Consider the following 11,813-nt stretch of genomic DNA (forward strand, 5'->3'; position numbering starts at 1 on the left):
TTGTAACTACTATGATATCAGAGCTCCTTATACTACAATAAAAGGTTGTTTTTGTTGTTGTTATGTGCTGTGGAGCGGTTCCGACTCATAGTGACCCTATACAGGGTTTCTGAGGCTGTAAATCTTTACGGGAGCAGAAAGCCTCATCTTTCTCCCGCAGAACAGCTGGTAGTTTTGAACTGCTGACCCTGAAGATAGCAGCCCGATGAGTAACCACTACACTAAGTATTGTGAAGGAGTACAACCCTGATGCACACCTTTCAGTATTCCCTCGTTCTGTTCGAACAACTGCCTCTTGGTCTATGTACAGGTTCCTCATGAGCACAAGTGTTCCTCTGTTAACTCTTAAGATTTTCTTGTGGACTCTTTGGGATTTTCTATATATAGACTCGCATCACCTGCACATGTTGATAATTTTACTTCTTTTTCTCTCTGGGTATTTTTTATTTCTTAGTGTTCTGACTAGGACATGTAATACAATAATGAATAGAAGTGATGAAAGCAAGTACTCTTGTCATCTTCAAGGGGAGAACTCTCAGTCTTTCTCCATTAGGTATACTACACTTGACTGTTGGCTTTTCATATATTCCCTGAATCATATTGAGGAATTTCCCTTCTATTCCAGTCTCCTTTAGGATGTTCATCCAGAAAGGGTGTCGAATTTTATCAGATACTTTTTCTGCACCCATGAAAATGATCAAGTAGTTGCTTTCCTTTGTTTTGTTGATGTAATGTATTGTTTTCTGATATTGTTAAGCTTGCTTTTAAAGTATTGGTACCATCTTGATGTGCTATGTGAATATTTTGACCAAGTGAATGCAGTATACAGGCTTGGTACTAATTGTCTTGACTAGCAATCTCTAATATCAGATTGCGCTGGAATCCTGGCTTTTCTGCTTAACTAACGTTGTCATTCATAGCACATTTTTTTCAACCTTTCTATGACTCAGTTTCCTCATGTATAAAGAGGAATAATGACAGTACTTGTCTCATAAAGTTGTTGTGTGCCGACAAGTCAGTTCTGACTTAAAACGACCATGTATAAGGTTTCCAAGAATGGCTGGTAGGTTGGAACTGCCTACCTTTTCGTTACCAGTCCAGAACTTAATCTTACACCAGGGAGTATTATAAGGTTATTGGAGCACTAAATACATTAATATTGTGCTAGAAGAGTGCCTGGCACTTATTCAAAGACTGATGAGTATTTCTTTTCCCCCTCTGAATTTTAGTTTGTCCTAGATTTGTTTCCAGCTATAATGTTGCTGGTGTGGCACTGTAGAATACGCACCGGATCACAAGGTCAATTTAAACTGCAAGGTGGTGGTTCAAACCTACCAACCACTGCTTGGAAATACTATGAGTCAGAACCCACTCAGTGGCACTTAACAACAGTATATACCTCTCATGTTAATTAAAGTTCATTGAAAATACCTATTTTAAAATAACATAAAGATATTTATGTTACACTTGGATTTCAACAGATGGTATACACAGAAATCAAATTGACTATATCTGTGGAAAGAAATGGTGGAAAAGCTCCATATCATCAGCCCAAACAAGGCCAACTGTGGGACAGTCCCATCAATTACTCATATGCAAGTTCAGATTGAAGATGAAGAAAATTAAAACTAGGCCACAGGACCTTGAACATACTCCCACCTAAATTTAGAAACTATCTCAAGAACAAATTTGATGCTTTCGACACTAATAACCAAAGACCAGAAAAGTTGTGGGATCACATCAAGGACATCATACAGGCAGGAAAAAAATGGTCGGTAAAAAGACCAGGTAGAAAGAAAATATCAAAATGGTTGTCAGAAAAGCCTCTGAAACTTGTTCTTCAGCATAGAGATTCTATAAAGCAAATGGAAGAAATGAGGAAGTAAAAGAACTGAACAGAAAATTTCAAGGGGCAGATCCAGAACACTGAGTCAAGTTATAATGAAAGGTGCATAGACCTGGAGTTAGAAATCCAAAACAGAGAAGCATGCTTAGCATTTCTCATGCTGAAGAATGAACTGAAGAAAAAATTCAGACTTCAACATGCAATATTTAAGGATTCTATGGTCAAATATTGAATGATGCAGAAAGCAGCAAAAGAACATGAAGGTATACACAAAGTTACTGTACCAGAAAGAAATGGTTGATGTTCAATGATTTTAAGATGGTTGAAGAGCCAGTGATACTGAAGGAGTAAGTCTTAGCTGTACTGGAGGCATTGGTAAAAAACAAGACTCCAGGATTGATGGAATACAAGTAGAAATCTTTCAACCAATTGATGAAGCACTGAAGGCATTTACCTATCTCTGCCAACAAATTAGGAAGACAGCTACCTACCTGGCCATCCAATTTGAAGAGATCTATGTTTATTTCCATTCCATAGAGAGGTGACCCAATGGAATGTGAAAATCATCAGATACTGTCATTAAAATCACATGCTAATAATCACATTCTTTCTTGTACAGTAACTTTGTGTATACCTTCATTTTCAGTTTCTGCTTTCTGCATCAAGTGTACTGAAGGTAATTCAAAAGCAGCTGTAACAGTACATCGACAGGAACTGCTAGAAATTCAAGCTGGATTCAGAACAGGATGTGAAACTATGATTTTGCTGATAACAGATGGGACCTTTTCTGGAATCAGAGAATACCAGAAAGATCATTATTTGTGCTTTATTGACTATGCAAAGACTTTCAACTATGTCGATTGTGAGAAAATATGGATAACATTGCCAAGAATAAGTATTCCAGAACACTTAATTTTGTTTATGAGGAACCTGTGCATAGAAACCAACAGAAAAAGGGTATACTGAATTGGTTGAAATCAGGCTTTCCTGATCAGGCATGTGAACCAGGGCTGTATCCTTTCACCATACTTGTTCAGTCTGTATGCTGAGCAAATAATATGAGAAGCTGAATTTTATGAAGACGAAGGTGGCATCAGGACTGGAAGAAAAGACTCATTGACAACTTTCAGTATGCAGATTATACCCCCATGTAGCTTGCCTGAAGTGAGGAGACTTAAAATACTTATTGGTGGTGGTGGTTATGTGCCATAGAGTTGGTTCCGACTCATAGCAACCCTGCACAGGATTTCCGAGGCTATAAATCTTTACAGGAGCAGAAAGCCTCATCTTTCTCCCGCGAAACAGCTGGTAGTTTCAAACTGCTGACCTTAAGGTTTGCAGCCCGATTTATAACCACAATGCTACCAGAGCTCGTTTAAATATTTACTAATGAAGATCAAAGACCATTGCCTTCAAGTGTTCAAGTGCAAAGATACCAGTTTGAAGACTAAGGTGTATCTGACCCAAGGCATGGTATTTTTAGTAGCCTCACATACATGTGAAAAACTGGACAGTTGAGTTGGGAAGACCTTAGAATAATTGATACATTTGAGTTATGGTATTGTTGTTGTTAAGTTCCACTGAGTACGTTTTGACCCATAGTGACCCTATATAAGGTTTCCAAGCAGCAGCTGGTGAGCTTGAACCCTTGATCTTACGGTTCAGACCTACTTTGAAGTCCAGCGCATTAATCCACAGAAGCACACCAGGATTTGTGATACAGGAAAAGAAAATTAAAAGTACTGTGGACTGTCAGTAGATAACAGTTCCATGTTGGAAGATAACAGTCAGAAGATAACAGATCCATGTTGGAAGAAGTACTTACTGCAGGAGTGCTCCTTGGAAGTCAGTGTGGCTAGACTTCATCTCCATATTTCGGAGGTGTTATCTGGAGGGACCAGTCCATGGAGCAAGGCGTCATACATGGTCGAGTAGAGGATCAGCCCGAGAAAAAGAGAAAGACCCCACACCAGATGGACTTTCCACAGTGGCAGCAGCAATGGATTCAAGTGTAACAATGAGTGTGAGGATGGCACAGAACCTGGCAGTGTTTCATTCTATTGTGCATTTGGTCACTATGAGTCAGAACCAACTCAGTGGCACCTAACAAAAACAAATAAATAGCTGTGCTTTCTGACGTAGACTTCAGAAGTCTATTTTTATTTTTTAAAATGACTTTTGTTAATTTTTAAATGAGTTCTTTTCATTTGAGTTTGGGTCTCTGCAGCTGGATATTACTGTTCTTGGGTTGGTTAGTATTTCCCACTTGTAATTTACTAAGCATTCTTACTCGGTTTTCTATAAACTTATATATAGCTTGCTTCATCAAAGCACTGTTCCTCTTCGGCATTAAATAATAAACTTAGAAAACTTTTAAGTCACAAGAGCTTATACCTTTTGTACTTTAAGAATAGTGCACATACTAATAATTAATGTTACTCAGAAATGTCAAACCCATTCTAGGACAAATGCTTTTACTTATAATTACAATATTAGTGAATGCCCTGCCTCCTGTCATCCAATTATGCATTCAATTACATCTGTAATGAACCTTAGTTTAAATAATTGAAAGGAAATAATAGGAAAATTTTAAAGAACTGACATTTTCTTCTGGTACTGGTCTTAATTGAGTTACTGCTGTCTGAAGGTTCTGTAGAGACTTCTTTTTATAAGAAGAATTAGCCCTTTATAAATTGAAAAGCTTGAAGTATATTTAAGCTTTAGAGAAAATTGTCTTCAGTGTTATTTATGCTTTTAATTGGCATTTTCTGTGGGGGAGGTAATGGTTAGTTGAGGCACCACTGTGTTTCTGAAGCTCTTATAAAATTTCATGATTTTTTTCTCACAGATTGTACAAATGGGTATATAGGGAAAGAAATACAGAAGGAATAGGAGTGTACAACTTACAGTAACCGTAATTGTTACCTAGTTCTTTTTTCCCAGTGACTAAGTTTACTTTTTAAAATTAAGAAAGGTGTGTGACAAGGTTGTATTCTTTAACCATACTTATTCAACCTGTATGCTGAGCAAATAATATGAGAAGCTGAGTTCTATGAAGAAAAATGTGGCATCAGGATTAGAGGAAGACTCATTAACAACCTGCGATATGCAGATGATACAACCTTGCTTGCTGAAAATGAAGAGGACTTGAAACATTTACTGATGAAGATCAAAGAGCATGGATTACATCTCAATGTAAAGAAAACAAAAATCCTTACGACTGGCCCAATAAACAACGTTCTTATCAATGGAGAAAAGATTGAAGTCATCAAGGACTTCAACACTCACAGAAGCAGCAGTCAAGAGATCAGACAACATATTGCAATAAGCAAATCTGCTGCATAAGACCTTTTTAAAGTGTTGAAGAGCAAAGATACCAGCTTGAGGACTAAGGTGTGCCTGACCCAAGCCATGGTATTTTCAATAACCTCATATGCATGTGAAAGCTGTACAGTGAATAAGGAAGACCGTAGAAGAATTGATGCTTTTGGAAGAGATTATTGAAAGTGCCATGGGCTGCCAAAAGAACCAATAGATCCATTTTGGAAGAAGTGCAGCCAGAGTGTTCCTTAGAGGCCAAGATGGCCAAACTTCGTCTCTCATAGTTTGGACATACTGTCAGGAGGGACCAGTCGCTAGAGAAGGACATCATGTTTGGTAAGCTGGAGGGTCAGAGGAAAAGTGGAAGATCCCCAACGAGATGGATTGGCCAAGTGGCAGCATTGATGGACTCAAGTGTGGCAACAATAGTGAGGTTGGCCCAGGATTGCGCAGTGTTTCGTTCTGTGCATAATGTCGCTATGGGTCGGTACTGACTCGATGGCACCTAACAACAACAAGTTTACTGAAAGATTTTACTTTGTTAATTTCTAAGTCCTCAAATAACAAGTAAGTCCTATTTACTTACTTGTTATTTGAGGACTTAGTGCCTTATAGACTCTTGGAATTCCTATGCCAATTTGTAGAAATAATATGGGAAAGACAAAAATTTGAAAATAGAACCACAGTGATTTGTACTGATGGACATCAAAAAAAGATGATCATAGTTGTTCTATATTTGAAAGCTTTCAGAAAGGGGAGAGTCCAGATTTTTTTTTCTTTCTTTAATTTATAAGGTTCCTTTAGAAACTGGATGGGGATGATGGTGAAGGCGATTATAAGTGGGGACAATAGGATTGGGATAGAGGGAGAAGGAAGACATGTAGGAAGCCAATTTTAGCTCAAAATCAGTTATTTTAATTAGTAGGAAATTTGCAAGAAAGGAATAAACTATTTCATAAGGTCATGATCCTTTCCATTTCTCCAGTTATTTTCTTTTTTTAAAATATAGGTTGAAGAAGGAGCTAAAAATATACGGCTAGGTTCACTAATTGGTTTAATGGTTGAAGAAGGAGAAGATTGGAAACATGTTGAAATTCCCAAAGATACAGGTCCTGCCCCATCACCAGTTGCAAAACCTTCAGTGCCTCACCATCCACCAGAACCACAGGTTTCTGTCCCTGTCAAACGGGAACATACACCAGGGAAACTTCAGTGAGTATATTTATCTGAATGATGATTTATTGATTTAATGATATGGCAGCATTTCAGGTATTTTAATCCTTATCACAAAATTATAGGATCGTTGCTGATCTTTTTGATCTCAGGAGATGGAGGCCTGGAAATGATTGTTTTACTATTGCCTACATTGTTCAACAAATAAGGTTATGTTCCATCTGCTTATGAAAGCTTTGTTGACCCTGTAGAGAAGAAAACAGTCTGTCCACAGTGTGCTTGTATTAAGTTACAAGATTCTAGATCCGCATTCAGTGTACAAACTAAACTTTACACAGTGTTCCTATTTATGGAACCCCAGGTAATGGGAATTCCATTTTCAAATATATAACTGATTAAAAAAAAATGAATTCGCCTTTTAATATCTGCAAGTGGACTTCAGAAAGTCCTTGTAAAGCTATTCCGCATTTCATTTCCTGGCACAGATAAAAGCAAATTTTTTGTTTTTTGGTTGGTTGGTTGTTTTTTTCACTTCACTCAAGTGCATCTTTATCCAACACAGGTACTTTTTAAGCATGATTTTGGAAAGATAGTTTTAATTGATGGACTGAAAATTCCAACACAATTTTTATTTATTTTAATATTCCATATCTATACAAAAAATTTTTTTAGTAAGAAAAGTTAACAGGGAAAAGATGTATTAGGAATTCTTTTTGAACATAAATAATGTAGCCCCTTTTATTCATTCATATACAAGTGAACATCAAAAAATTTATGGAAAAATAAAATTAAACATAATGAGATTGTTACATGAACTTTTTGAAAGTCCCCTCATTTATAAACATTTTTGAAATTTAGTTTACTATTATCAGTTTTAAATTTACATCCTAGTTTTAAAATTCCTTTTATATCTGACTCCTTTACCTTTATTCCACCTTCATTTTCTCTTGTTGTTGTTGGTAAGTGCTGTGGAGTTAATCCCAATTCATACCAACCATGTATAGGGTTTCTGAGGAGAGTCTGGTGAGTTTGAACTGCTGACCTTGCAGTTCAAAACTGACCTTGCAGTCCAGTGCTCATCTACAGCATCACACCAGGACCCTTGAACTAGTCTGTTCTTACTAACTAGCCTTGACAGTGTTGGCCCACACAGAGTCGTCTTGGTGGTTTTGTTTGGTTTTTAATTTGAATTGGTTTCTAGTTAATTTTATATAAAACCCTCAAATTTTCAGTTTTCTTGGGAAATGTGAATATTTGCCCACACTGGGTCCGTATCAGCTAGAGCTGAGGATTTCCCCAAAATGTGACCTCAAAGTTGCTCCTCCTCATGTACTGGTTTTGAGCTTCTGAACCTAGCATGTCTCACTGATTTGTCCATATCTGACTATGTAGGCCTTTATTTTTGTTATCTTGATGGAAATATTAACACTTCTTCATTATGTGACCTTGGTCGTTCTGCCTCTGACTCCTCTGGAGCATATGTAAAGCACATGTGCTCTTGTAAACTTACTAAGGATTTAAAGGTGTGTGGGGGAACAATTCCATTAGTTCTTTATGGATAATTGTGTGGTAAGTAGTCATGTAAGAAGGAATGACTCAAAATATAAGCTCTCTCTCCTAATGAATATTTGCTTTTATTAAAAGAATATTTTTGAAAGAATAAAAGATTTCTTTTGAAAAATTTTTGTGAAGATATTTTGACAATAGAGTCATTTTCATTTTATTACAAGGTTTTATTTTTTCTAATTAACCGCAAAACTGTTGACAGTTATATGTATTTTAGGCATATAGAAGTGCTGATTGGTTCCACTAATCCTCAGGCTTTCTTCTTAGGTTCCGTCTCAGTCCAGCTGCACGTAATATTCTGGATAAGCATGCACTTGATGCTAGCCAAGGCAGAGCCACCGGCCCTCGGGGAATATTCACTAAAGAGTACGTGTGTGTTTTCTGTAATGATTAGTTCCATCTATCATTAAACAACTTTTTCTGAAAGTATTTATAAAAAAGAGCTAATTCAATATTAGAGATTTAAAAGAAAGTACATTGTTCTTTTGTACTTTTTAATTGCTTTTGTCAGTATATGATTATATTCTGTGCAGGGATTGTTTACTAAATAATTGCAGCATTACTGGAAGAACAATTCTAATTTGGTAAACTGGATCTTTGGGAATGGTGATTAAATACAGGATGTTTGAATGCAGAACAGTAGAACTTTATATTATTTTTAAGTTTGGATGAAATAATTATGCATTCACATTTACGTTTCTGGAACAGTAGAGTCTTTTTTTCTCTTTAGATGACTGGTATATTTCTGAACAATATGCTCTACCCTGTCTAATATGCCACACATTCTAAGTGTCAGTGTATGCTGCATGAGATTAAAAACTAAGAATTAATGGGGAGACTGGTGTGATGCCATAGGATAAGCACTCGACCTTCAAGGTTGGTTAGAATCGCAAGGTCTGTGGTCAGACTCCCTGTCCGCTCCTCTGAAACCCTATACAATCACTGTGAATCAGAGCTGACTTGACAGCATTTAACAACAACAACATTAAGCAGAAGTATAATGAGGCCTTAGTACTGAAAGTACTTCTAATGTTTAAATCAGGTAATGTAAGGGGACACTGAATTTGTATTAATGGTGGTGGGAGAGTGTAATCGGAGTCACCGAGTTATTCATGCAGACGTTGGTAAATTGGTGAACGTATATTATGTATATTTTTACCAAAATATAAAGAATTTAATTTTTTTAGAAAAACTCTTGGAAGTTGTTGTTATTGTTAGGTGCCATTGAGTTGGTACCAAATCTAGTGACCCTGTGCACAACAGAACGAAACACTGCCCGGTCCTGGGCCAACCTCACAATTGTTGCCATGCTTGAGCCCACTAATGCTGTCACTTTAAAAGATGCCACTTTGGAAGATGGGACCTGAGAAAAGACTATATTTTTATTTTTATTTTCCAACCCACTTTCCGATTCTTTTCCCTGCCCTCATTTCTGAACACCCACCACTACCGCCGTAAGGAATTCAGTCTTTGAAACTAGGTCTCAAAATAGGAATGATTCTAAAAAGTTTGATGAAAAGAAAATAGAACTTTAAAGCATACATTATTAAGGGCTTTTGACTTTAAAGATGCCTGTGTTTTAAATTGAACATTATCGTGACCTTTGGGGGGAAATTATGGTCTGGTGTCATCTACAGAGATGTCATCTACTGATTTGGCTGAAAGTTTGCAGGCTGTGGCATAAGCTGCCCCCAGAATACCTTAGCACACATTCTTGACATAGCAATGGGCAGTCTTCCTGCACACCTTATCAATCGATAGTGCCGACTCGGAGCCATTTTAGTTCTGAAGAAAATCACAGGTGTCAGGGTTGTTGCTATTTTCATTTTGCTTCAAAGCACAGGTATTGCTCAGAGTAGATGTTGTACAGAAATATTTAAAGCCTACTTCACTAGGACATGAACAGGAAATACATGTGACTAATCTGAGAAAGCAAGTGCCAGGTTTCACAGTTAAGAAGCAGAACACATTTAGGTTCTTTGCCACATCTTTGGTATGTCGTTGTTAAAAAGCCATCAAGTCGGTTGGACTTACCGTGATGCTGTATGTGGCTTTTGAGGAGCAGCTAGTAGGTTTGAACCTTGCTGTTAATAGTCCAGTGTCTATCCTACAGTGCCACACCAGGACTCCTCTTAAATCATAGTTGTGTCAGAAAACTGGAACATATGACAGGCAAGTTTATAGTATGTTTTTCATGATGTTTCTTTTCAAAACAAATTCATGGCACACAATGTGAAGAATACAACCTATGTCACTGAACAGTTTGTGTCGAAATTGATGAACAGAAGCCAGACTGCTCTGTAAACCTCCACTGAAAACACAGTAAAGCAGCAAAGCCGCTTCATGGCGTACCCAATGGATTGCTCTGTTAGCGGAGAGACCCTCTCTGCAGCCACGTCCAGTCTTGTTTTCCTTCCAGTTCTTAATAGCTTTTAGTAGCCACCAATTGTTTATGCTTGGTCTGATTAATTATTTAATGAATGGAAATCATTAAGCGATTTCTGTGCATTGCAGAAATTAAACAATAATTAGCATTTATACTTCATGAGGTTTGTGAGTATAAAATCTACAGTAAACGTTTACTGTGAACCAGTATTCGGAATTGATTTTCTGTTTGCTTGCTTAGGATTAATGACTCTGATTTACTTTTATTCTTCACTAAGAATCATAATTATTATGGAGATGAAGCCAGCTGCCTGTGTTGATAAAGTAAAATAGTTACATTAATAACCAAACCTGCCGCTATCGAGTCAGCAGCCCTGCAGGACGCAGTAGACCTCCCACACCTTTCTCCAGCATGGTCTTCACACCTCCCCACTTAGTTCACGGCTCTCTCTCCACTCTGCCTGTTCTCCTGTTCTGATGAAAAGCCTCCTTTGCCCTGCACTGTTCTAGAGCCACACTGTTCCCAAATCATCTTCAGGCTGGCTCCTTATATTACTAACTGCTCTCCCAATTCCTTGTGACTCTCTAGAAGGGTTTCAGAGATTGCCCGTCTTTACGGAAGCAGACAGCCTCATCTATCTCCCACCGTGGATTTGAACTGCCGGTGTTGTGGTTAGCACGAGGCTTACCCCACTGTGCCACCTGGTCTCCTTTGCTTCACATGATTCCACTCAAATACAAGAGAATTTCAAAAAGTTTGTGGGAAAATGAAATTGAGAGAGAATGGAATTTTTCCAAGAGCCACACGGCCTCCTCCTTTATTTTCTGCCCCTTGATGTTTTCTTTGTTGTTGTTAGGTGCCATCGAGTCAGCACCGACTCACAGCAACCTTATGCACAGCAGAACGAAACACTGTGCAATCCTGGTCCAACCTCACTACTGTTGCCACGCTTGAGTCCATCGATGCTGCCACTTGACCAATCCATCTCGTTGGAGGTCTTCCTCTTTTTCGCTGACCCTCCACCTTAGCAAACATGATATCCTTCTGCAGCGACTGGTCCCTCCTGACAATATGTCTGAAGTATGAGAGACGAAGGTTGGCCACCTTGACCTCTAAAGAGCACTCTGGCTGCACTTCTTCCAAAACGGATCTGTTGGTTCTTCTGGCAGCCCATGGCACTTTCAATATTCTCCTCCAACACCATAACTCAAAGACATCAATTCTTCTACAGTCTTCCTTATTCACTGTCCAGCTTTCGCATGTGTATGAGGGTATTGAAAATACCATTGCTTGGATCAGGCGCACCTTAGTCCTCAAGCTGATATCCTTGCTCTTCAACATTTTAAAAAGGTCTTGTGCAGCAGATTTGCCTAATACAACACGTTGTTTGATTTCTTGACTGCTGCATCCATGAGTGTTGATAGTTGATCCAAGAAGAATGAAGTCCTTGACAACTTCAGTCTTTTCTCTATTGATAAGAATGTTGCTTATTGGTCCAGTGGTGAAGATTTTTGTTTTCTT

The 11,813-nt window shown here is 38.0% G+C and overlaps 1 protein-coding gene across 2 annotated transcripts in view; it reads left to right on the forward strand.

Annotated features, from left to right (window-relative positions):
* Nucleotides 1–11,813, forward strand: part of PDHX (pyruvate dehydrogenase complex, component X) — an 87,531-nt gene that overhangs the window by 56,508 nt on the left and 19,210 nt on the right. Inside the window, exons 4-5 of one of the 2 annotated variants that reach the window (XM_006864891.1) lie at nucleotides 6,177–6,379; nucleotides 8,174–8,272. The exons of the other annotated variant lie outside the window; for it this stretch is intronic. Of the exons in view, the coding sequence (XP_006864953.1) occupies nucleotides 6,177–6,379; nucleotides 8,174–8,272 (302 nt within the window). The remainder of the gene's footprint in view (nucleotides 1–6,176; nucleotides 6,380–8,173; nucleotides 8,273–11,813) is intronic. 2 annotated transcript variants of the gene reach the window in all.

This window comes from Chrysochloris asiatica, unplaced genomic scaffold (genome assembly GCF_000296735.1).
Source record: "Chrysochloris asiatica unplaced genomic scaffold, ChrAsi1.0 scaffold00072, whole genome shotgun sequence".
Taxonomy (NCBI): domain Eukaryota; kingdom Metazoa; phylum Chordata; class Mammalia; order Afrosoricida; family Chrysochloridae; genus Chrysochloris; species Chrysochloris asiatica.